Source organism: Panicum virgatum, chromosome 2K (genome assembly GCF_016808335.1).
Source record: "Panicum virgatum strain AP13 chromosome 2K, P.virgatum_v5, whole genome shotgun sequence".
In the NCBI taxonomy this organism is placed as follows: Eukaryota; Viridiplantae; Streptophyta; class Magnoliopsida; order Poales; family Poaceae; genus Panicum; species Panicum virgatum.
In genome coordinates this window covers 6,107,613-6,133,078 of record NC_053137.1, presented here as the reverse complement: position 1 = coordinate 6,133,078, position 25,466 = coordinate 6,107,613, and the positions used below count along the sequence as shown (strand labels likewise).

At 43.9% G+C, this 25,466-nt stretch overlaps 1 protein-coding gene across 2 annotated transcripts; it reads right to left on the bottom strand.

Annotated features, from left to right (window-relative positions):
- Positions 1 to 10,651: 10,651 nt before the first annotated feature.
- LOC120663572 (MMS19 nucleotide excision repair protein homolog) lies at positions 10,652 to 24,134 on the bottom strand. 2 transcript variants are annotated; one of them, XM_039942446.1, is made up of 21 exons: positions 23,815 to 24,134; positions 23,326 to 23,388; positions 23,173 to 23,227; positions 22,502 to 22,599; positions 21,469 to 21,627; positions 21,316 to 21,375; positions 20,322 to 20,510; positions 20,142 to 20,195; positions 19,884 to 19,970; positions 19,069 to 19,795; positions 18,439 to 18,812; positions 15,643 to 15,716; positions 15,226 to 15,328; positions 14,233 to 15,095; positions 12,669 to 12,744; positions 12,454 to 12,565; positions 12,141 to 12,217; positions 11,968 to 12,048; positions 11,536 to 11,615; positions 11,338 to 11,444; positions 10,652 to 11,160 (listed from the first exon to the last, which is right to left on the bottom strand). In XM_039942446.1, the coding sequence occupies exons 1-20, from the start codon at positions 23,890 to 23,892 to the stop codon at positions 11,429 to 11,431; spliced, it is 3,426 nt and encodes a 1,141-aa protein (XP_039798380.1). In that variant the 5' UTR covers positions 23,893 to 24,134; the 3' UTR covers positions 10,652 to 11,160; positions 11,338 to 11,428. The 2 variants fall into 2 exon arrangements, with proteins under 2 accessions (XP_039798380.1, XP_039798373.1); XM_039942439.1 differs by having other exon boundaries at positions 10,668 to 11,237.
- Between the last annotated feature and the right edge of the window lie 1,332 nt (positions 24,135 to 25,466).

Below are 25,466 nucleotides of genomic sequence, written 5' to 3'. Positions count from 1 at the left end.
ACCGGTCTGACCGGTTGGTCGAACCGGTCTGACCGGTAGTGCAGTGGCTGAACACTAAATTAGTTGTAGGTTACTTTCCGTTTGAACCTGATTTCCCTAGTGTAAAGTTGTAAATTATTTTTATTTATGTAAACTTTGTAGAACCGGTCTGGGTTTGTAAGAAGTTGTGCATTATTTATGTCGTGTCGTTCTATTTTCAAGTATGTTGTCGTGCTTGTACCAACTGCGCCCACCGTCGCGTGGGACTACCAGTGTTGTTTCGATCGGGCCGTGGGTTGAGAAAGGATCGCCAAATTAAACCATTAAGCTAATGCACCCGATGTGTTCAAATGACAGCAATTACGCTTAATTTGAAGTTTTAATTTGGCGGTTCCATCACAGAATTGAACAAAAGAAAACACATCGGGTTTCTTAAAGACAGGTGCCCCCTCCGGCCTTCTCCGCGTTTCACAGCTGCGCGCTGCTCTCCGTGTGACACCACGTCATTCTAGGTAAGCCCGTGACCTATGGTACTGCGCAGCAGGTTCTGAAGGCCTAGACAAGCTTCGAGGCTCCGTGCACCATGACCATAACTCTGTTTGGAGAACTATTCTAGAGTTATTTTTTGGACTATTCTTTATCTCATAGAAATAGCTCTTCACCAAAATAACCCTTGAGATGTTTGGATAAAAAGGTTATTTGGCATTTAATGCACTTTTCCAATCATTGCAGCCCCACTATCTCTCTCTTATTGCAGTGGACCCCACTCAAAATAACCCAAATATCACCTCTTGAGGGGATAGTTTTTGGGAATGAGTTATTTTTAAATATCCACAAAATAACCCACTTGTTTGACTACCTGTAGAGTTATTTGGGCTATTTAAGGGAGGGATAAAAAATAAACCATGAATCCAAACAAAACCCATGATATGCTAGACACGGAAGAATTGGCCACACAATCGCTCTGGGATCATAATTAGTGTGAAATGGGTTCAGCTTGACTGATGGGTCCTAAACTGTGACTATCCCACCTGCAAATGATGGGAAAAAGCAATAGATGGGGCTCGGGGTGCGGTCACTTTACGTGATAATTCCACATACCAGGAGGATATATTAGATGGGCAATCATCAGCACAACTGCAGAACCACGCTACGATGGGCCGTCATCAACCTAGGTGCGGAACTGTTTCCACGCGTACAACAAGATGATAGTTTTAGCTAACAGGAGAACGATGCTGACGTAACCCAAATGTATGCAAATTCAAAACTAAAAAACTATAACTATCAAATTAAACATCCAAATTAAATTTGAATTGCACCATTATTTTTTATGACAAAATATTTAAAACAAGACCCAGTTACCTATGTTTGCATCATATTTTAAAAATATTATTTACACTAAATAATTAATTTTAGCTATTGGAAATAAATATTTTATATAAAATAGTTAAACTTGGCGACCAAATAATAATATACTACAAACAAAATATTAAATATCACCAACATTTAATTGTATATGATAAAGAATAGAAATAAATATCAACCAGTATTTAGGTTCAAAGTGAACATATGATTATGCATTTGTAAACAAATTAGTTACACGTAGATAAATAATTTTATATGAAGAACAAATACATCTACATTGAAAAATTATATTTTTATAAGTATATATACATGAGATAAACAACTTAGCATATAAAGGAAATAAATTATTTCACACCCCCAACTTATGAGTCCACCATACAAATAAATTAATATAAATTAAGCATGGCTCGCTCTTAATTGTGATCAAATAGTTTGGTACTATAGTAATAGGTAACTATGTATAGATCTACTTATATCTTATGAAAGAAACAAACATGGTTGATACAAATTATAAGAATGATAAAATATAAACTCAAACAAAGATTATGTACATGAGATTTGTAATCAGGAAAGAAAGAAAGAGAGAGAATTGATAAATAAATGGATACAAAGGATTGGGAAAAAGAAAGGAAAATAGAAATAGAAGGAGAGAAATAAGAAAGAGAAGAAAACAACAAGAGAAATAAACAAAAGAAGAAAATAAATAGAAAAGAACATGATTTGTTACGTTCTTATCATTAGTATAGTGTAGATGTTAATTGGGAACATGCAACTCTATTTTGAAGAATTAATAGCAGATCTTCTGAGCTTCTATTCATCATCACAACATGCATCAAAGTTTTATCATCAAATATTTGTAATAAATTGACTCTTGAGAATAAGAAAAGGGAAACATATGCTTAGCAAAGCAATGCTATATTAGGTATACCTGATATAATTTTTTATATACATTTTGAATAAGTTTTCAAGTAATGCTCTTTAATTCATTTATACTATTAAGATTCATGGTAGTCACACTAGGGCGCGTGTAGCGCGCTTCACGTTCTAGTCTGCATGAAACAATTGCAGGCACCTTAGTGATCTCGCACCTGTATCTCAGGCTCAGCTGGCTGATGCACGGTAAGTTGCGGTCACGGCAGCAGCAGAAGTTGCGGTCACGTTCTCCTTGATCGTAACAGGCCGGCAGTTTCCTTTAAAAAAAAGTAACAGGCTGGCAGCCAGGCAGGAGATTGATCAGTAATGTTTGATCTCACTCTGACTAAGCCCGTCTAAATTTAAGAAAGTGCAAGTGCACGATAAAAAAAGCATCCTAATTGCCTCTTGAACCGTTGCAAGGGCTGCCATTGACCTCACTCAAGTCAAATATGTCAGAGATCGCCGGAGGGACATCGCAACCCGCGACGCCCGCGAACTCAAGAACCCACACACAACTCATGCGAACTGGAACTGGATGAACCCGAGGACACGGTCTCGTTGTGCTGCAATGCGGCAGTGTTTTCAGACTCTATCATTGAACTTAAATAGAGATTACAAGGCACGTTCGTGAGCGAACTGCGCCATCCCACAGCCCCGGGACGTGCCCCGGTCTTCTCGCCACGGCGCCATTGTGCGCATGCCATCCCAAGCGTGGTCACCGTGATCCGAAGGACGCGCTCCCATGCGAACAAAGCGCACGTCAGAGCTCCACAACGTGCACAGCCTAACAACCAGCCATGCGCTGCTAACTAACTAACAGAACGACCTGAGCACAAGAATTATTCAACAAATCTCCTCCTAAGTCTTGTGCACGATTACTACTTACACTCTTGAAGGCCGATCTTGGTACAGAGCTCCAGGAACTTGTTCTTGCAAAGGGGCTTTGTCAGAACATCACCCAACTGCTCATCAGTTCTGATGAAGCTCACCTCAATCTGCCCATTCTGTGCATATTCCCGGATCAGATGAAATCTTGTGTCTATATGCTTACTCCGGTCATGATGCACAGGATTCTTCACAAGAGAGATTGTGGACTTATTGTCCACCCTAAGCACCGGCTTGTTCACCACTGAATCCAAGATTTCAGACAACAACCGTGCTAACCATACTCCCTGACAGGCAGCTGTTGCAGCAGCAATATACTCAGCTTCACAACTTGACAATGCTACAAGCTTTTGTTTTGCTGACTGCCAACTAATGGGACTTTCACCAAGGAAGAAGATCACTCCAGAGGTGCTTTTTCTACTATCAACATCTCCTGCAAGATCACTATCACTATAGCCCAGGAGCACAGGTTGGTCTCCCTTCTTCCTTGCAAATTTGAGCCCCCAATCTCTAGTGCCAGCAATGTATCTCAGAATGTGTTTAATTGCTGCTAGATGATCCTCATGTGGCTCCTCCATGAATCTGCTCACATACCCGACTGAGAAGGCCAAATCAGGTCGAGTATTCACCAAATACCTCAAACTTCCCACCAAGCTTCTATACTCTGTAGCATCAACTCGAGGGCAATCACTGTCCCTGCTCAACTTCAGCTTTGCTTGCATAGGAACATCACAAGCATTGCATTCCACCATGCCAGCCTTCTCCAGAATTTTACCTGCATAGCTTCCTTGAGACAGAGTGATTCCTTCTACTCCTTGCTTCACTTCAATGCCCAGATAGTAGGTGAGTAATCCTAGATCATTCATTCTGAATATTTCTGTCATTTGTGCCTTGAACTTCTTGATGCTCTTGCAGCTGGCCCCTGTGATAATCAAATCATCCACATAGACCCCCACTACCAGCCTCTCAGAACCAGCACCCCGACAGTAAATTGCATGCTCAGATGGACATTTCTTGAACCCAAGAACACCCAGCTTATCATCTAGCTTTTGATTCCAGGCACGAGGAGCTTGATGCAAACCATATAAAGCTTTGTGCAGTCGGTATACCTTGTGTTCTTGCCCTGCTTGGGCAAACCCCGACGCCTGTTCCACGAATACTTCTTCTTGCAGGTTGCCATTCAAGAACGCCGTCTTGACGTCCATGTGGTGAACCTCCCAGCCCTCATGAGCAGCAAGGGCTAGGAGCAGCCGCACTGCCTCCATGCGCACCACCGGTGCAAAGACTTCATCGTAATCGATGCCGTGGCGCTGTGCGTACCCCTTCACGACGAGCCGCGCCTTGTGCCTCACCACCGCGCCGTGCTCGTCCCTCTTCACCTTGAACACCCACTTGAGCCCAATGGCACGCCGGCCTTGCGGCAGCTCAGTGAGTGTCCACGTGCGGTTCTCCTCGATCAACCGCAGCTCCTCCTCCATCGCTCGACGCCAGCACGCCTCCTTCTGCGCTTGCGCCAAGCCAAAGACGTGGGCTCCTCTGCACTCACCGCCAGCAACCTGCCATCGCCAAGATCACGAACGGCATAGCCCGTCGGTGACCTCGGCCCCACGACGTCGTCCATTGCACGGAAATGCAGCGGTGCATCATCGTCGTGGTCGGCGTCCAGTTCATCGCCTTGGAGAGGTGGAGGCTTCACGAAGTGGACGGGCGATATCGAGGCCGAAGGTGTCGACGTCGCGGTAGGGGGCGTTCCCGGCGGTGATGCGCTCGGCCCGCCCTGCTAGGTTGATGTCGCGGCAGGGGGCGTTCCCGGCGTTGGCGTGTTCGAGCCACCCTGCCAGGCCGATGTCGCAGTAGGGGACGTGCCCGGCGTCCCAGCTTCCTCGCCCGGCATCTCCTCCGGATCACCAGGTGCATACCTGGTGGTGAACTCGATGGTGAAGGTGTCGTCGATGTTCCCGGCTACCGTGCCGGCTCCCTCTCCATGGGACCAGTCCCACTGCGCCTTCTCGTCGAAGATAACGTCCCTGATGATGTGGACGCGACGTGTGACAGGATAATAGGCCCTGTACGCCTTGGTTCCCCGTTCGTAGCCGACAAAGATCATCTTACGCCCACGGTCCTCCAGCTTCTTGAGGTGTGGAGTCGTGTTCCACAAATAGACAATGCAGCCGAAGGTCTTCAGGTGGTGCATCGCCGGCTTCTTCCCGTACCACACCTCGAACGGGGTCATGCCCTCCACGCTCTTTGTGCGCATGCCATCCCAAGCGCGGTCACCGTGATCCGAAGGACGCGCTCCCGTACGAACAAAGCGCATGTCAGAGCTCCACAACGCGCACAGCCTAACAACCAGCCATGCGCTGCTAACTAACTAACAGAACAACCTGAGCACAAGAATTATTCAACAAAATAAAATGATGTGGGCCACGGGGAGGTATTAAATATGCCACCTAAACAAATTAAACAAATATGAGGAGCCACAATTTGACTCCCAATGCAAGGTTTCCTGCCTTGGTTTCCAAGGGTGCCACATCATCTATGAGGCGAATGAACCAGTTCACAGTTTCATTTCACGATTTAATGCTACCATTGTGTTGTGATCTAGTGCTCCATGTGATTATGTAGCCACATGTAACTCTAAAAAACTCGGGGGGGGGGGGGGTAGAAATGGGCCCCACCATATTTCATTAAGAGGAAGCAATAACGGCTTCTCTCGGCCGACAACCCCCCCGAACCCTGGTCTATGCCCACAAGGGCCATGCCTTGCGGCGAGCACAGCGAGGGAGATTTTTTACTCCACGAATAGGAAATTCGTCCCACACGGGATTCAAACTCCGGCCGTGGTCTAGCAACCTTAGGCTAGCCACATGTAACTCAAGCACTAGAATACTAGAACAATGATGATTAAAATGGTTGGTTTTCACATATATGATGTCAGTTTTCAATGCTTCAGTTTAGAAAAATGACGCATCATGCAGATCTTGCTGCTCATATCGGTATGTCAAACTGAAGAAACAAGAGACATACCAAGGAAGGCAGGGGCGGGAAACGAGAGCTAGCGATAGCGCCATCGCGAGGAGGCTTTTACATGTATACCATTAGAAAAGTTGGCCTAGATGTTCATACCACTAAAAAGTTCGGAGACACCTTTGTACCATCGCGTTTTTTTGTTTTGACCTATGCACCATTCCATCCACCATCTGTTAGGAGTTAACAGATTTGGAGCTCTGACATGTGGGCCTAACCTAGTAACTTGACCATTTTACGCTTCCATCAAACTCTATCCTCACTCTCCTCATTGTCACGAGCACCACATCCAGCACACCACACAGGCCGCCGCCGCCGCCCCTTCCCAGCCCGACGCCTCTGCCGCCCCATCTGGAACCGGACGCCGCCGCCCGCCGCCCGCATCCGTCGGCGTCGTCCCTCTGGATCCGCACCAGGCCTCTACGCACCGTGCCCCCGCCGGCCACGCGTGGAGGGGGCGCCACGCGCCGGAGTGCCGCAGGGCAGGGGCGAGCGCGGCCTCAAGGTCCACCACCGCGGCGGCGGTGTCGGCCCCATGGACGCCCTGATCCAGAAGCCGTCCCGGTGCCCACCCCGGAGACGGCGGAGACGAGGCCGCAGGGCTGGTCGAACGGGAGGGTAGGGAGCGGGGCCGGAGAGGACGACGAGCTCCGCGGGCGCAGGGCGCCGACGTCGCAGACGAGCCGCGGGCGCAGGGCGCCGCGGCGGACGAGTCGTGCCCGTGGGCGCTGGGCGCCGCCGGGCAGGTCACCGCTGTCGCCCTCGTAGTCTCCCTCCACCCCGGGGAGCTGCCCTCTTGCCCTCTCCTAGCTTGCGCCCTTGCCCCCTCCATTGCTCGCCCACATCCAGATAAAACACTTGCAACACGTATGCAAAACATATGTAAAATCGCAACACCTAGATCTACTTTTGCAACATCCACATAAAAAATCTACAGTATTCATATGAAACATCTAAAGCACTTGAAACATATACTTACAACATGCATACCGTCAAGCTCCTCCACGTCGTCTTCTACTTCCGCACTCCTCCATGGCCACGCCTGCACAATGGTCGCCGCCACTGTCGACCTCACAGTGTGGCACCACCACGCGTCGCCACTCCTCCCCCGACGCCACAACACCCCTCGGCCCCCGCCACCGCACGACACCGCCCGCGCAGGGCTCACCGCGGCTGGGGGATGGTCTGGGCCGGGTCAGCAAGCCGGGAGCGGCGTTTTTTTTATTTTTATATTTTTCAAAAAAAATTACAGAAATATATTTTTGGTTTTAGAATTTACAGTTCTATACCCCTACCGCCCGGTAGTGGGGCGGCAGGGTGCCTACCGCCCGGCAGGGGGTGGTAGGGACCTATATGTAAATAAAAATAAATTTTGTTTGCGCAGAGGTCCTTGACGGGGGCCTGCCGCCCCCCTGCCGGGCGGCAGGCCCCCTGCCGCCAAGTGGTGGGGCGGCAGGGGGCCTGCCGCCCGGCTCCCGCCCCAAATATAAAACTCCGCCCCTTCTCTTTGCGCCCTCATTTTCTGCCCACGAGATCCAGAGAGGAGAGAGGGAGAGAGGAGGGGTGAGGGGGGTAATTCCAACGGCGAAGCCCTGCCGGATTTTGGATCCGAACCGCAGGTAACCAATATTTCTCAACTATTATAGACTTGTTTCTAAAATAATTATGAATTAGAATAGATTTAGTTTTTGGATAGTGAAATATAGAATAGTAAACTTAGAATGACAGTACCTTATTGTTATTGCAGCATAAGGCAATGACTGCCTCCAATTCTGTTGGATTTTCATGGACCGAAGAAAAATCTAGTATATTTCTTGAGATTATGACACATCTTGTAATATTTGACATTATTTCGAGGTATTACAATGCAAGATTTAAAGGAACACCTGCTAGAACGTCGGAAGATATACATGAGAGTATGTGAACTAGCGAATCATCCTTATGTTATTGGATTCTTACAAACTACTTGTAAGATATGGATGCGGTCAGAGGTGTATGAGATGCACATTAAGGAAAGTCGAGAGGTTCGTCAAGTAATGGTGCACCACATACAGCACCACCATCTGTTAGCTGGGATGACGACTTAGATGATTTCATGACATGATCTGTAATATATGATGGACATCGGTTTTAGATTGTGATGTAAATTGTGACGGGACGCCTGTACCTTTAATTGCAATACTTATATGTTTGCTATGTTTGATTGTAATGATTATATTTATGATACAATACCACATAAGATACAATGAACGAAATACAAATAGAACATTAAACAAAATACCACATAACATATTACATTGAAGGTTTCATTCGTTACAACAAGAGGTGGATATCAAACCCAGATAACATATTACATTGAAGGTTTCATTCGTTACAACAAGAGGTGAGTAACAAAATACCACATAACATATTACATATTTATGTTACGTGCACAACTAGATGCGGCGAATTCTTGTAGGTGGAGCCGATTCATCCGTCGGATTCCCGGAAGGTCCAGCCTCGGCAGCAGCAGTGAGTACTGAAAGCTGTGGGCACTTCTTGTATGTGTGACCGTCCGCTCCACACAAGTTGCAACGTTTTTTCTTCTTTCCAGCCTCGGACTCGTCCATTCCGTTCTGGATACGACGTGTCTGCCGTCGGCCTATGCCCCGCTTCGTAGCTGCATCAGGGATAAGCATTGGATGGGGAATTTTTTGAGCGAATGGGCCTAGAATACCGATGCCATATATCTCATGACACCAAGTCTGTGCTGCGGCTTCTTTTGTGAAATATTGAGAAACATATGACGCAGCATCTAACCCAGATACAGAACAAGCCGCGATGACATGGGAGCATGGTAAGTGATGCACCTTTGGCTTCTGACATCGGCAGAACACCATCCCGTCAATGGTTATCAAAACTTCCAATGGAAATTCTGTTCAATGTCCCTAATTATCAATGCAGGCTCGTAATCCATTTTGTCAAGAATCACCCCATACATCTTCTTAGCCACGAAACTTGATGTGATATTACGATGATGTCCCACAACACCTGTCAATCTACAAGTATGTGGTGTAACAATTGAACATTCCCTGTGTGTCTTGAACTTTCCCTTGTATGCATGCACTCGCCATTTACAGTCTCTATCTGCACACCTAACCTCGTATTCTTTGCTGCTAGACTTCAGTACTCTGAATTTCTTCCTCAGAGATACAGCCCAGAGCTTCACAGCATCCTTCACATCCTCAATGGTACGATACTTTGCCCCTTGTACATCCTCATTCACTCTGTATTCAAACTCCGAACTCTTAATATCTTGTACCACTGGATTCCCAAAACCCTCTTCACGCCATTCACCTAGCACTGGGAAGCGCTCATCGTCCTCATCGTCCGATGAGTCCCCACATTGCTCCATTATTCGCGCATCCTGGTCTTCTTTCTCCATTTCCTCCACAATTCCAGGTATCCGCTCGCCTTCATCTGCCAAACCTTGTGGTTCTGGTTCTGGTTCTGGAGCTTGCATGTTCTCTTCTTCTTTATCCTCTTCCATCTCTTCATTGCAGTAAGATGTTTTGTGTGTTGACCATTCACCTAAATCACCGGTCTTCTGGTGAATCTGAATTACCATTGCGAGAGACCACCCACTTTCAAGAGCTGCGTGCATGTAATGTTGCCATTCTTCCGTACTACTTATATGCGTCAACTCCCAGAAATCTCCATTAATTTCCCAGGAAGTCAAGGTATGAACCGTAAGCAAATGAGTCTTTGGATTCACATTGAACATCCTGTGAAGACATTTCCGTATGGACTCAAAACTCCTCTCTAGGGGTTTATCTAGACTGCACTGTCTTCTTTCCAATGCTGATAGATTTACTCCATAGGAATCATGAGTAATTCTATAGAAGTCACCGTAATGAACTTGAAACGCCACTTTGCTCGACATATCTGGCCATGCAAAGACTTCACTTTAATTAATCTAATATCTAGAAATATGCTATGGCTTCAATTATAACCACTAATCCAAACTCTAAGTGCTTACAATAATAAGAAATACTAATCATTAAATTAAACATACAAAAATTCTGGAATGACAAAGTTGAGAAATATTGGTTACCTGCGGTTCGGATCCAAAATCCGACAGGGCTTCGCCGTTGGAATTACCTCCCTCACCCCTCCTCTCTCCCTCTCTTCTCTCTAGATCTCGTGGGCAGAAAATGAGGGCGCAGAGGGAAGGTGCGGAGTTTTATATTTGAGGCGGGAGCCTGCCGCCCCCCTGCCGGGCGGCAGGCCCCTGCCGCCCCACCACTTGGCGGTCCGATCCGTATTGCTTTTGTGCGGCTCAAGGGCCAAAACTTAAACAGGTATACAAAGTGAACGGTATTCGAGTAGGTAAAAAATGAGACACAGAAGAGTTGATGGAACGTTGATTTATTCCTTAGGAATATACATAGTTCATCGTGGGAATAAGCAAATGATCTGCTGCATGCTTCGCACAGAAATATTCACACAGATACAGCTATTGCATATCGTCTTCCGACATAGTAGTACATAGCTGAACTGTTCAGACACAAGTCTGAGAACGTCACAAACTCACAATACTGAAAGTCGTATGAGACGATAATCTACATACTGCACAACCTGCCCCAATTAGGGCACTAGTATAATTATCTCTTGCAACAGTGTTTGTGTCATGCTTGATGATGACACACATTTAGAGCCCGCTCGAAACATGGAAGCAAACTAAACTATTAAGACATGCATAGCAGCATGGTACATGTTTTGACCTTTGTCATGCTTGTACTTTACAACATCTGGGAGAACATGCAATGCACTAGCGAGACCAGGGTTACATTCTCAAGTGATCCTATTTGGTTTTGTACCCTGCAAAACAATGTTCGCGGTCAAGGAAAAGGAAAGGACTGAACAGCTGGCAACCCAGATTGCGGGAAAATTCCAGGCACATTTCTCCCATGGTTCATGATTCGTCTGAGACTTGTCCAATATTCGCAGCTGATCCAAAAAAACAGATTTCAGACATGAACCAACTCTCAGTATCCACTCTCACCTTACATTATGGTGCAGAGACCCTGTGTATGTGCATTGAGCAGGAAAGGTAATTAACCTAGAAATGTAATGCAATACCAAAGTGTAAAGTTGAAACAACCAAAAGAGTAAAGCATGGTGTACCAATCGTGTATACTCATCAAGTACCAACATGATTGGTTAGTAAGCAACTCGACAGCTTCTAACCATGTGAGACAGCTGAAAGGGGCCTCCCTTAAGCAAACGACTGCCTGAAAATATTTAAGGAAAACAATCTATCAGGCAACAAAGAGTTGTTTGCTCCAAAATTTATAAAATGGGCGGCCAGCAAAATGTACGCACCATGTTTGTCGACACCGAACAGCCTCTTGACGAACAGCCCTTTTCTTATCATCGAGAGCCTTGATTGCTGCTTGTAGAACCTACATGAATGTATCATTCTGTTATGAGTTTTTTTGTTTCAAGATAACTTGGCTTCTCATGTAACAACCCTCAGCTTCTATATTAGGACAAATGTGATCCCTTATAACTTCCTGCTGAACTCTGCCCTGAACTTAACAATACAAACTTATCATGAGATACATTGCATCTCATTTATCCCTCGCACTGAAAGTGAAAATAGGTAGCATGAGGCCTGATCATCTTCTCAATTAGAGTCTATGAATTGAACAATAACATGATATGGTTTCAAGACTTGGGGGAAACCTTATAGTTACTCTATGGCCATATTACATATATTTACCAATGAAAGATACAGATAAATAGAAAACTAACCTTTAGCCGCATAGGAAAGATTTTTGAGTGAGGAAAAGTCGAAAAGGCTACTAAACATTGTAGCGCTGTCTCCCGAACAACCTAAGGGAAAAGGTTGTGGAATATATTAGATCAAAAAATATAATAAAAAGACAATTAGCACAAACGGATAAATACAAGTAATACTAACTTACCATCATGTGAGGATAGGAAACAAGTTGGGTAAGAACACTGATGGTGATGTGGATATTGTCCAGAATGCACTCTTTGCCTGGTTAGGAAAAAAATGAAGTTAATAACTTGATCAAATACATCGCACTAGATCAGTATATCAAAATGAACATTGACTGGACCTAAATTTGCAGAAGAAAATAACAAAATGGGGAATTTAAAGGACCGCATAAAAGAATACACAGAAATTATACATCTGGATGGCATGAATAATTGTGTACTATATATTAGAAGTGTGGTAAGAATGTAAAGATAAAGCAATATAAATGATCTCACCCTTTTCATCCATTAACATTCCAGACAGGACAAGTAACAAATTGTACACCAAATCCTTGTCCTGAATATCCACACTCAATTTAGCTAAGCTATCAACTATCACAAGTAAAATCTGCAAGATGGTAAGCCAAATCAGTAAGCTCTGACCCATTAAAAGACTATACTTGCTAAATGTAATTACATGGGCATGTGCATCATAATAAAATAGTTGTAACCTGATGAGCTTCAGTTATAACTGCTGGTACTGGAGCATTCGAAATGATATGCCCAAAAGCACTGTACAATGCCAACCTGCAATTGGTGGTAATTTTTTCCTATCATTTTAAGAGATTTAGAATCAGACAACAACAACAACAACAACAACATAGCCTTTTTTCCCAAGCAAGTTGGGGTAGGCTAGAGATGAAACCCGAAAGAAAAAAGTTCAAGGTTCAGGCACATTGATAGCTAGTCTCCAAGCGCTCCTATCCAAAGCTATCTCTTTAGAGATATTCCAATCCTTAAGGTCTCTCTTAACCAACTCATCCCACGTCAGTTTAGGTCTACCTCTACCCCTCTTTACATTATCGACCCGCTCAAGAACCCCATTACGCACCGGCGCCTCAGGAGGCCTTCGTTGGACATGTCCAAACCATCTCAGCCGATGCTGAGTAAGTTTCTCCTCAATTGGTGCCACCCCGACCCTATCCCGAATAACTTCGTTCCGGACTCTATCCCTCCTTGTGTGCCCGCAAAACCACCGCAACATCCGCATCTCTGCTACACTCAGTTGCTGCACATGTCGCCTTTTTGCAGGCCAACATTCAGCACCGTATAACATCGCCGGACGAATTGCTGTCCTATAGAATTTGTCTTTTAGCTTTTGTGGCACCCTCTTATCACAAAGGATGCCAGAAGTTTGCCGCCATTTCAACCAGCCAGCTGAAACTCCGCCTATGCTGACTGGAAGACTCTCCTGAGTCGTCTCAACATAGCCGGTCCCAAGTCCGGGTAAAGGAGGAGGGTTGCGTTAGGTTTTGGCAAACCAGCATAAAAAAATGCCACTCTAATGAATTTTAAGAGATTTAGAATTGAACAAGGTGAAAAATGATCCACAAGTTGCTAAATTCATAAGTAAAACAAAATATATATGGCCATCACCATGCAATAGCAGCCAACATAATGAAATACATATTTCTTTTAACATGATGAGAAAGCTCATAAGGAGAAGCAAAAATTTTCAAATTATATTAACAGATATTTTAGGTTACAAAGTTACATCAGTAAAATTAACACGTCTCCATGTCCAGATATGCATAGCAAAATCAGTTTCTCAAGTCATGCATCCATTTCAGGTTGTCAACACCAACTTTTTATTAAGCTAACACATCAGTATTGGAAATGGTGCCACTGTGTCACTTCTTTCCCTAACATGTCTAGTGCAGAGATACGAATTCCCACCTACAGCAAGAAAGAATCCAAACCCTTTGGCATTTTACAAAGAATAAAACAAAGCAAACCACAACTGTATGCATGAAAGCTCAATCCCAAAACAAAAGAGCTTACGGTTTTCCAACTGAAATAGCAGAACATATATTTGACATGTCCTCAAACTTACGAAAATACCAGTATAAGAAAACATATAAAGGGGAATAGCAATAATGCACTGGAGCAAGTTTTCAAAAAAAAAAAAGATGCGCTGGAGCAGAATAATGTTTGAGAAGCATGTGACTGGAAAAAGCATATAGTAATCATTAAAGGATTTGCAGGAACAAAATATTAGGGATGTCGAATACTTACTTTGTTGTCATTGAAGTTGCTTCCTTGATTTTAGAGAGGAAGATCGGTGTCATTATTGAGAAGAAACGCTGCTTATATAATGGCTTTATTCTTGCATGAAATTTTTTATTTAGGCAGACTTCTGAATCACTCATCATTATATTGAATGCACCAGCTGCGGATGTTGCAATAGAAGTATCTGATGAATCACTGCCACAAGATTCTTTCTCGTGAGCTGGAGTACTAGCCACAGTTTCGCCTGAGCATAGACACTTAAGCAGAAACATTGAAATGTCCTTAATCTTCTCATCTCCTCTCATAAGTAATCCTTTGCCGATCCAGGCTAAGCCAGACAAGATATCAATCTTTGAAGGTACGTTTCCAGAGGAAACGTATAAGAAATTAGCTTCATTTGAAGTGTCAACAGAAGAGTGGGATATCTTTGAGTAGCTGTTGTCTAATACGGTTGTGAAACACCTCTCAAGAATATCATCGAGTATTTTATCCAGTTGATTCTCATGTGAAAACTCTGGGTTGTGTAGATACTTATTGAAAATAGAAGCTAATGCATAAGCAGCTGGCAGTTTCCCATTCAGTAGAAAGACTGTAAAGAGGTTGATCATCACAATCATATCTGGAACAGGTGTTTGAAGCCGAAGGCCAACTATAACCGATGAAAGCATGCCGATCAGAGCTGTTTCTTGAACAGAATGTGAAGGAACTAACTCGTCTACAGCCAAAAGACAGTGTGTCATTGATTTCGGTGGGAGTGGGAGCACTGATGATACCATGCTATAAGCTTTCTGCACAATCAGTGTTTGTTGCTCCTCTGTACAGACTCCAACTAAAAGCTTCATTCCTGTCATCAGTGAGTCAAGGAGGACCTGAGAGATATAGAGAGAAATTACAGTGCAATCATTACTAAATACTTTATTTTCCAAGATGTACCATCGAAGCACCAGGTACTGTAAAAGCAACATAATTAACTGAAATGCTAATTTGATAGAGCTTCACCTGTGAACTGATTCTATCTAACATAGATAAGTCCTTTATCTCATCCAAGAGATGCATTGCAAAGCTCAAAGCAAGTTCATTGATACCACCATAAGTAAACAACCTGCCATAAAGGAGATTATTACTGAGAGAGACTGGATCACTAATCAACACCAAAAAAAATTAACTCCAGTCATATTTATATGACATTTCAGATAGCTTGGTAGAAATTAAGGTAGAAAGGTCCTTTACTCTTTGATCCCTAGTAACTAACTAGCTAATCAAAGGTGCATGCATGCAGCGGTTAACAAAGGGACTTCAGAAAGGATGTGTGCAATGGTTTTTTTTCTTTGTTTCTCGCACACACAGGATACCTGTGTATCTTTGTATTAAACGGAGAAACAAAGTATCTTACAAAAAGTACAAAACTTGTCATACCAAGGAAGGATCCGACTAGAGTAGCACTCAAATAAATGGGCTACATATTCAGCACATTCCATTCTTCCGTTAGCCTGCATCATAAATAAAAACTTTGTTCAGTTGCTTACAAAAATGAAAGTTGCATGTGTTGGTGTATATTGAGCCCATGAATAGAGGCACATCTAGAGGCCCATGTATAGGAACTATATATCCCACCCTTCTAGGGTTTGGAGGAATACCAGCCATTATTCTTCCTCCTACATGGTATCAGCCTAAATCCTCTCTCCCTCTCCAGCCGCCGCCGCCTCCATGGTCGGCCGGCCGCCGGCGCTGCCGGCCCTCTCCTTCCCTCCCCTCTCCTCCTTCCCTCCCCTCTCCCCTGCTTCTAGATCTGGCGCGGAGACCCCTGGCGCGGCGAGCGCAGGCCGTCGGGGCGCGGGCCGCTGCTGTGCCGGCGCCGCCGCAGGCCTCCTGCTGAGCACCTCTGCCATGCGTGCCAGCTTGGTCGTCATGTTCGACTTCCTTTTTCTTCTTCTTCTTTGCATGCGACGCATGCCTTTGATCTTGTTCACTGTGACCTGTGGACCTCTCCTGTTCTCAGCCTCTCTGGCTACAAATACTATCTGGTGGTGGTCGATGATTTCTCACACTACTCTTGGACTTTTCCTTTGCGCGCCAAGTCTGAGACCTTCCCCACCCTCCTCCACTTCTTTGCCTGGGTGTCCACTCAGTTCGGCCTCACCATTAAGGTTGTCCAATATGACAACGGGCGTGAGTTCGATAATTCCACCTCCCGTTCCTTCTTCCTCTCTCGGGGTGTTCAGCTACGTATGTCTTGTCCGTATACCTCTCCTCAGAACGGCAAGGCTGAGCGGATGATTCGCACGACGAACGACGTCGTGCGCACTCTTCTGATCCAGGCCTCTCTGCCCCCGCGCTTCTGGGCTGAGAGCCTCCACACCGCCACCTACTTGCTCAATTCCGTCCACTACTTTTCCTGCTCCCACTCCACACCACGCTCTTTTCGGTACCCCTCCTCGCTACGACCACCTTAGGGTCTTCGGGTGTGCGTGTTACCCTAACACCTCCGCCACCGCTTCTCACAAGTTGGCGCCCCGATCGACTCGTTGTGTGTTCCTTGGTTACTCCCCTGACCACAAGGGGTACCGATGCTTTGACCTCACCTCTCACCGCGTTCTGATCTCCCGACACGTCGTCTTTGACGAGTCGGATTTCCCCTACTCCACCTCCTCCACACCTTCTCCCGACCCCGAGTTGGATTCACTGTTTTCGACTGACCCGGTGGTTCAGCCACCGTTACCTGTCTGTCCTTTCCCTGCAGGTTTTCCCGATACACCGGCACCGCTTCCGGTGATCCCTACTGCGACGAGCGCGGCCCCGGTGCCCGCGGTCGCGCCACGCGCGGCCCCCGGATCTCTGGTCGTGCCGCGCGCGAACCCGGTGTCTCCTGCTGCGCCACGCGCGGCCCCGGTGCCTTCCCTTGCACCTGCGCGGTACGCTCAGCCGGTGCAGGTGTACCAACATCGTTCGGCGCCGACACCGGCGCCGCCGCGGTACGCTCAGCCGGTGCAGGTGTACCGGCGTCGTTCGGCGCCGCCTCCGGCTCCGGAGGCTCCTGCGACGCCTACACCGGAGCCGTCGCCGCCACCGCCTCCACCGGCTCCCCCTCGAGCCAAGCCGGCGGTGTACCACCCGCCAGTCATCCATCGGGATCCTCCACATATCCATCCCATGGTGACTCGGCGGATGGCATCTCAGGCCGCGACTCTCTCCGCCACCGAGGGGGAGCCGCAGGTCTCTCCGGTACCCTCCTCTGTCCGCGACGCCTTGGCAGATCCTCACTGGCGTCGCGCGATGGAAGAGGAGTACGCAGCTCTTCTTGCCAACCAGACGTGGGATCTCGTGCCGCGTCCGTCTGGTTGCAATGTGGTGATTGGCAAGTGGATCTGGACGCATAAGCGTCGGGCTGATGGCACACTGGAGCGCTACAAGGCTCGCTGGGTTCTCCGGGGGTTCACCCAGCGGCCTGGTGTGGACTATGACGAGACCTTCAGTCCAGTGGTGAAGCATGCTACTGTGCTTACAGTCCTCTCGCTTGCGCTCTCTCGCTCTTGGCATGTGCACCAGCTGGATGTGAAGAATGCGTTTCTTCATGGCACTCTGTCAGAGACAGTCAACTGTTCTCAGCCAGCGGGATTTGTTGACTCCAGTCGTCCGGACATGGTCTGCCGGCTCAACAAGTCTCTCTATGGTCTGAAGTGGAGCCGCTCAACATCAGCGTCGTGTATTTCTCTACCAACCCCGTTCAGCATCAGCGGACGAAGCATGTGGAGATCGACTTGCACTTCGTGCGCGACAGGGTCGCCCTCGGCAATGTTCGGGTACTCCATGTCCCGACCACCTCCCAGTTTGCCGACATCTTCACTAAGGGACTACCCTCCTCGACCTTCTCGGAGTTCCGCTCCAGCCTCAACATAGCAGGTGGCTAGTTGTGGCTGCGGGGGTATTTGCCCTTTGTACTTTCTTCTTGTCCAGTCTTGAACACCACTGCGACGGTAGTTTAGACTGCGGGGGGTGTTGGCTTTCTTGTTGTCCAGTCTTGAACACCGCTGCGCCGGTAGTTCAGACTGCGGGGGGGTGTTGGTGTATATTGAGCCCATGTATAGTGGCCCATCTAGAGGCCCATGTATAGGAACTATATATCCCACCCTTCTAGAGTTTGGAAGAATACCAGCCATTATTCTTCCTCCTACAGCATGAAATAAGAAGACGACAGGGAAAGCAACCCTCAACCTTAGAAATACTAGTGACAACAGCTCCTTCAAGTGATCTAGCAACCGGTAACATATAGTTCAACCCAGCCGTTCCAACTTCATAACTTGCTTCAAGTCTTAGGCTGAGAGGCATCGAACCATCATAAGATTCAAGCAAAGAAACAATCTTGTCGACTACTGTTCTGCAGTAAATCACTTCCTTTTGAGAAGCATTGAACTTGACGATAGATGAACCAATGCTAGTCAGTGCTTTCAATGACAATCTCCATAAATCTACATTTTCAAACTTGCTTGTAATCACCGAGGTAAGCATAGCCAGAATATCTTCAAAAGCATTTGTCAGTAAAGTTGAGCACTGTTCCGGGAATATTGCTAGTGTTAGCAAGCCCTTCACTGCAAACCATTTATAAGTAACCAAATTAGAATAGAGAAATCAGTGGTAATAAGTACAACACTGAGCAAAAGGTAAAGTGGAAAAACACAGAATATTAGACACCATGTGGATTTAGTGTTTGTGGATTTGCAAGTTTGGCAATATTAAGAATATGCATGGATCGACATAATTTTGGGGAAATGTGATGATGCCAAACTGGAGCATATGTCACAAAATGTGGCATGTAGTAAATTCACAATTAAGACATCAACATACCAGCACATGCAACATATTCTTGTCTGAACATTGACTGCTCAGATTGAGAATCTAAAGTTAAAAATGATCCAAGGAGATGGATTAGCTGATCCAACTTTTTCTCTAAGATAAGCCACCAGGACTCCTTTGCTAATTTAATAGAAGAACACTCTGCATAAGATACCAAAGCCACTTCTCTACAGGATGTAAGCATTTGAACACATAAATAGAGTGCTCCAAAGTTGATAGCAGCAGAATATGATCCATTACAAGTATTCAACTGCTGAGATTCATAGTCAGTTGAGGTTCCCAAAACATCCACCAAGTGTGTAAGATGCTCTTGAAGAACTCTAGTACAGAAATATGTAGATGATTCCATAAGAATAGAAATGACACTTCCAAGTGCATGTACTTGGGCCAAATCTTCCAATGAACTCAATATGGACTTTTCTGCCCTTGATATAGAATGGATCTTATTCACAATGTCCTCATCCAACAATATCAAATTGATGAAAAGATCTTTATCTGGAGAATCAATATACGTAATAGCAGTCTTCAAACAATTCAGAGCCTCTGAGACCATTTGATTCTTATTCTTCTCTGCATCTTTTGGAGACCCTGTTGTTAATAGAAGTTGCTCTGGAGAAAGGCTAAAAATCACTTCTTTCAACTTAAGCCACACAGCCGATGCATGTCTAGCAGCTCCATAGAAGCGAATGCAATTGTCCAGATATTTCAATGATTCAAGCTGTAAAGAAAATTAGAGAGAAATTTTGAGCAGAATTTTCACAATGGTAAATTGCTGAAGGGGCAATGCAGTAAGTTAAGCTGCTTACCTTTGCTAACGGAAGAGAGGAAGAAAGCTTGTCAAGAAGCAAAGGGATGGCAAATGGCTCAAAATAGGGGGTGGAACAAAAGGCATGCTGGAAGGATTTTAAACATATTGTTAGCCAAGAAAATGCTAAGCATTCCTTACCTACAATGATAGCAAGCAGATCTAGTACCAAAGGAGTTTAGTAATGCTATGGTATATCCTTTGATAAAAACAGGAATCTTTCTGAAATCATAAATCAGGTAAAAAATTGTATTCATACCATCAATGCTCTGGAAAGGTCATCCCTTGTAGCATTTAAATCATCACCTGCTCCCTGCATAAATACATGACACATATAATAATTATCCCACTTTGGAAAAGAGAAGATCAAGAACTACTGAAGAACAGAATAATAGAGCAAAGAAAATGGTTTGAACATCAAAATGGTCAATTAACATACATGTGTGAAGTAGACAGGAAAATACTTGCTCAGAATCTCAAAAATCTCGCATGCAAATTGTGCTGCTAAACCAGACGGATCTGGAAATAGCTTCATGACAACTTCCACTACATGAAAAGAAAGCTTCAAGCATTCTGGGTCCTTTTCTTCATCAATTGCTTCACAGATCCAGTACAGCTGCCCACCGTCCTACAGATATCAATTAAATTTGTAACTATATTAAACCATCTCTGCATAAATTTAAAGAATGGGAAACATGAACGTACTAACAAAGTAACAGTGAAACAGAAACTAAATCTCCATGTCAGAGGCTCAGATGTAAAGTTACCCAGTATTCTCCCAAATAATTAGCACTTCCAAAAAAAATTTATAATTACTGGCCTAGTTGTCATTCCACATTACCAGGGCACACTTCACAAGTACCCCTAATCCCCTATCAACTCTACCATCCCAGTTTACTTTGCTAACTTGTTAATTCTGCGCAATAGGTGTTGTCAAATTTAAACCAAAACAAAACTATATTTCATTTAAGAAACATAATCATACTGATATCCATGATTTGGAAAAAAAATAAAATAAAATTCCAGCATTGAGGACATAAAGGGTACATGTGGTTGCTATCAAAGGAAGACAGAAATATAAAGATATAGTCATAACATTAAAAGAAAACAGTTTGCTCTGTTTCTTCTACACTAGCCAGTATATGAACTAAAAAAGAGAGATCAGGTCTTGTGGAATGTAGCATAGACTAAATCATGTAGTGGGATTGCAAAAAGACATAGACCAGAAAGTTCCAAAATTAATATTACTCTAACAGCTAGAAACATTTAAGTATCTAACAGAAAAGAACAGAGAAGTAGCATAGAGACCAATATTACTCTAACAGCTAGAAACCTGTCGGACAGATAGAATTGACAAATATATTTTTCCAGTAAGGATAAAAACTGTGTTTTGACATTATGATAGTGATCTGTTGTTCAAATATTCACCACACCATTGTTTTGATGGCTTCAGGGTATCGATCCAGTATGCAGCTCAGAATTTGGAAGCACAGCTGGAGGCAAATATGCAGATGGAAAAGATATCAGTATACCATATTAAGCTCTAAACTTATGTAAGTATCTGTCTACTGAAGAATCAAACCAACCTTGCGATCTGCAGTTGCAAGTGATTGCACTGGGACATTATGTGAGAAAGACTCAACAAGTCTTTTGACATCAGCAATCACGATACAACCAACACCTTGTTTTCTGTGCAATAGTGCCAGGCAACCAACAAGTGCTCCCCGTATTGCTTGCCAATCTGACTGATATGGAAAAACAAAAGAAGTTACAGCAATATTCAGCAGCCTGCTAGGTAAAATAATGGTGCAGCTGAGTTTATTGCATCCCACTGAGATGCAAAACCTTGCTTGTGTAAATAATAAATTTATTGTCAGTTTCACCATCGAGACTTAACAATGCAAGAGAAACCATAATTTTCAAAGCACTGAACCATAATTTTGACAATTTGCTATACACAGCCTACCTTGGGGAGTAAATGAAGTGTCAGGTTTTGACAGTGATGACTGTAGTCAAGGATTGGTATCATTAAAACAATGATATAGTTATTGTAATTTTTCATTAGAATGTAAAGGCACGGTAAACATTTCTAGCCTGCCATAACTTGCTTGGAACAAAGAAAATATTTTGTCCTATTTAAAATAAGGCCTTTTACCATCATCCATATTACAAAAAAAACACTTATCACATTCTCCTTGTTTGCAACTGTTGGTGGATTTCACCTCTAGCTACCCCCGCCTTACTTGGGATAAAGAGGCTTTATTGTTATGTTATATTAGATATTACAATTTACAAGATGCCTTGGCCTAATAAGAACTTGAATAAGTTTAAGCCATTAGCTTCCTTAATATGGTTTCCTTATCACCCAGGTATTGATCTCACTCCATCTTTGCAACAAGGAAGTTGGACGAACAGAAGATAATAATTGCAAACTTAAAATCAGGTGGAAATAAAAATATATGAAACTCTTGTTCAAGTAATTGTGATCATATATAAAGCGTACTTCAATAGAATCCTGATTCAGAGTTCTTTCTTTCCACCAGTTTAATACTTAAAAGGTTCTAGAACAGTATTTTGAAAGGAAATAGTAATGATCCACAGTCAAAGTGTCAAACTTACCAATCTTGATATAAAGAAATCTGACAAAATTGTGATGGTACTGACATCTAACCATTTAAATGAAATTTGAGACAGTATTTCCCCCAGAAGCAGTATCCCTGTAAAATAAAAACTTAAAAGTAAATAACCAGCAAACAATATGCATATGCCAGTAGAACATTAATGATATTAAGTTCATTAAGTTCAAAAAAAAAGATATTCAGTTCAAATCTATCAGGAACAGAAGCTCATGAAAGAGAAGTTTGGCAGGTTGTGTTGAACAGATAATTAAAGAGTTATTTTTTTTCAAAACTGTAATTATTATTAACCCAATAAAGTGGCACACCCTTGTTGCTAAATTCAGTTTCTTCTGGTAATCAGAGCATGAGTATGCATGCCCCCGTGTGCTTTGTGTTGTTAAATAGAGAGCATTTGTCTAAATAGATACATGTGCAGCAACCTTGACAAAAAAAAAAAGAACATGATTTGACTTATCCATCTTCAAGAAAGATTAACAGTAGTAGTGATTATAGCACCTTAAATCTAGCAATTAGGCATAGAAAATACCTCATACCGAACTCAGGACGAAGGTTCTAACTTTAAGTTGCATTGTTTGGTTGTTTCTCGAGAAAGCATGATAAATATAATGTGAAAGATGACCACAACAGAACAAAGAGATAAAAAATAAAAACCTCTTGATCTCACAATGTGGTCTGTCGTCGTCAAATACATCTCCATCTTGGACACCTGAACAAAATCACCAACAAGAAACACTGCAAAGTGAACCTTGTTCCCCAAGCCATGGAGCACACTGCAGGATGAGACTATGTTGGAGACTGGCATACCAAATCGAAGAGGGTCAGCCTGTCCTTGTTCACCATGGCTGCAAGCGCATCCACACTGGCAGACTGTTGGACAGCCATATTATTACAACATTAGGATCCAAGCAAAATCAGTTACTAGTGTCTAGTCTGACAAAAGGTGCCATTGTTTCATTATTGCTACAGCATTAGCGTCCACATGAAAGTAGTATGAAACTTGATACCAGTCAAATAAAAGGCACCATTTTTGCAGATGAAGCCAGCAAACATTAATATTCAGCCCACACATTAACTGAGTACCGCGGTATCATAACGACTGCAGCAGGATTACACAGAATCTGAGACTGAAATTTTTTCTGCCAAAATGCTCACAGAATAGCCAAAATAACCTCGGATTGCAGCTGCCACAACCGAAGTGCTGGTTCATAAAGCTGACTGAAGCCAAGCTGCAAGCTCAGAGAATCCACTTGTGCAGAGAAGGGAAGTCGAGGGGAGAGGAGGGGGAGACCGTACGTGTTGCGCGGCGGGGCGGGAGACGTCGACGTAGGCCTCTACGTGGGGAACCCACTCCTCGGGGGGGACCCTCGCCATCGCCGCTGCCGAGGGGCTTAGCTCCCCACCACCACCAGGGTTTATCTAGGGTTCTGCCGCTCTGGTGCGGCGTGAACAGGGAGGGCCTTGGAGGACTGGAGAAGAGGTCTTCTATGGGGGAGCTTGAGCCCGTGGAGGAGGAGGGTCGTCCGCCGGAAGGACGGCGGCGGCAGAGGCGGCGCCAGCGACGGGAGGAGGTGCAGGCGCGGGTGAGGCGGAGCCTGGTAGGTTCTGGGGTTTTTTTCCCCCCTCCCCAACTTAGTTGAAATTTTGATTACCTAAAATTTTCAAAATGTTGGATTAAACTTTGAGAAAAGGGAATAATCCAGTTTATATCATCAAACTTCAAACTATCATAAAATTCTGATGTTCAATCCTCAACTACAAAACTGAACAACAGAAGCCATCCAGCTGTCAAAATCAGACAAATTTAACCTTTCAGGTGATTTAGAAGGTGTTTTTATTTATAAAAAACTAAAAATATTCAAGTTTAAATTAAAAAATTATAAGTAATTTATTTTAGATTAAAAATACTAAATCCCCAACATTTTTCAAAATACTAAGTCCCCAACATTTTTCTAAACAAGTAACCCATATATTGGTACTCTACTCATCACTATAGATCCAATTTTTTAGAATTCTAATATTTATTTGCTTGCAGTTATGCCGACATATTATTAAAATAGAGCAACAATTGATAGGTTATACTTTAAAAAAAATTGATATTAATTCCATATTTTTTTATTTAAAATAAATTCATTTTGTTTTTAGATTTAATCAATTTTTTAAGTTAAAGTTTAGCTCACCTTATAAGCACATCTATTTGAATGTGCTAATTTTAAAGTTTAGCGCTTTTATCTATTAGCACACCCGTTTGAATGGGCTATGGATTGGCTAAAACTAGCATACCAAATCATAGTTTTGTGAGGATCTTGATGTGCAAATTGTGGCGACTATGATGGCTCTAGCCAATCAGCCTCACTACAAATAATGGATGATCTAGTGGCATCCCAAGGATTTGCAGCGAGAGAAAAAAAGAATTTGAGTCGCGACTATAGTTGTTACTTTATATGATCAGCAATCTAGTTCCCCCAAGGTTAGTTTTACCTTCGACATCTTGTTGAATCTATCTGTTCAGTGGCTGAATTGCTGAAGACATGGATTGGCTCGGTCTTCCCACTAAATTACATATACAAAAGTTTCTTTTTAATTCTCATCAACTTTTGCAAGAAAACAGTACCAAACATAATTACAGTGACTGAGGAATGTAAATTTGTGAATGGCAAAACTGCCACAGTTGAGATAGCTGAGCCTTAAAAAATGGAACTATATGTAGCTCATATTAGCATGTATGAAAAAAAAATCACTCCGTAAAATGCAAAGAGGATGCGTCCATCTTAACTATATGTCGCTAGTTTGAAGAATGTACTGTTTTGAAACATTTTTTAATCTGTATCTGTAAAAGCAAACGTTCCACTAAAATAAACCAGAGTCCACACAAATGAGTTCCTTTTCAGGACTGAAGGAGAGGTGAATGGATCAGAATAATCAAGCGGAACAAGAGAGCATGTGGA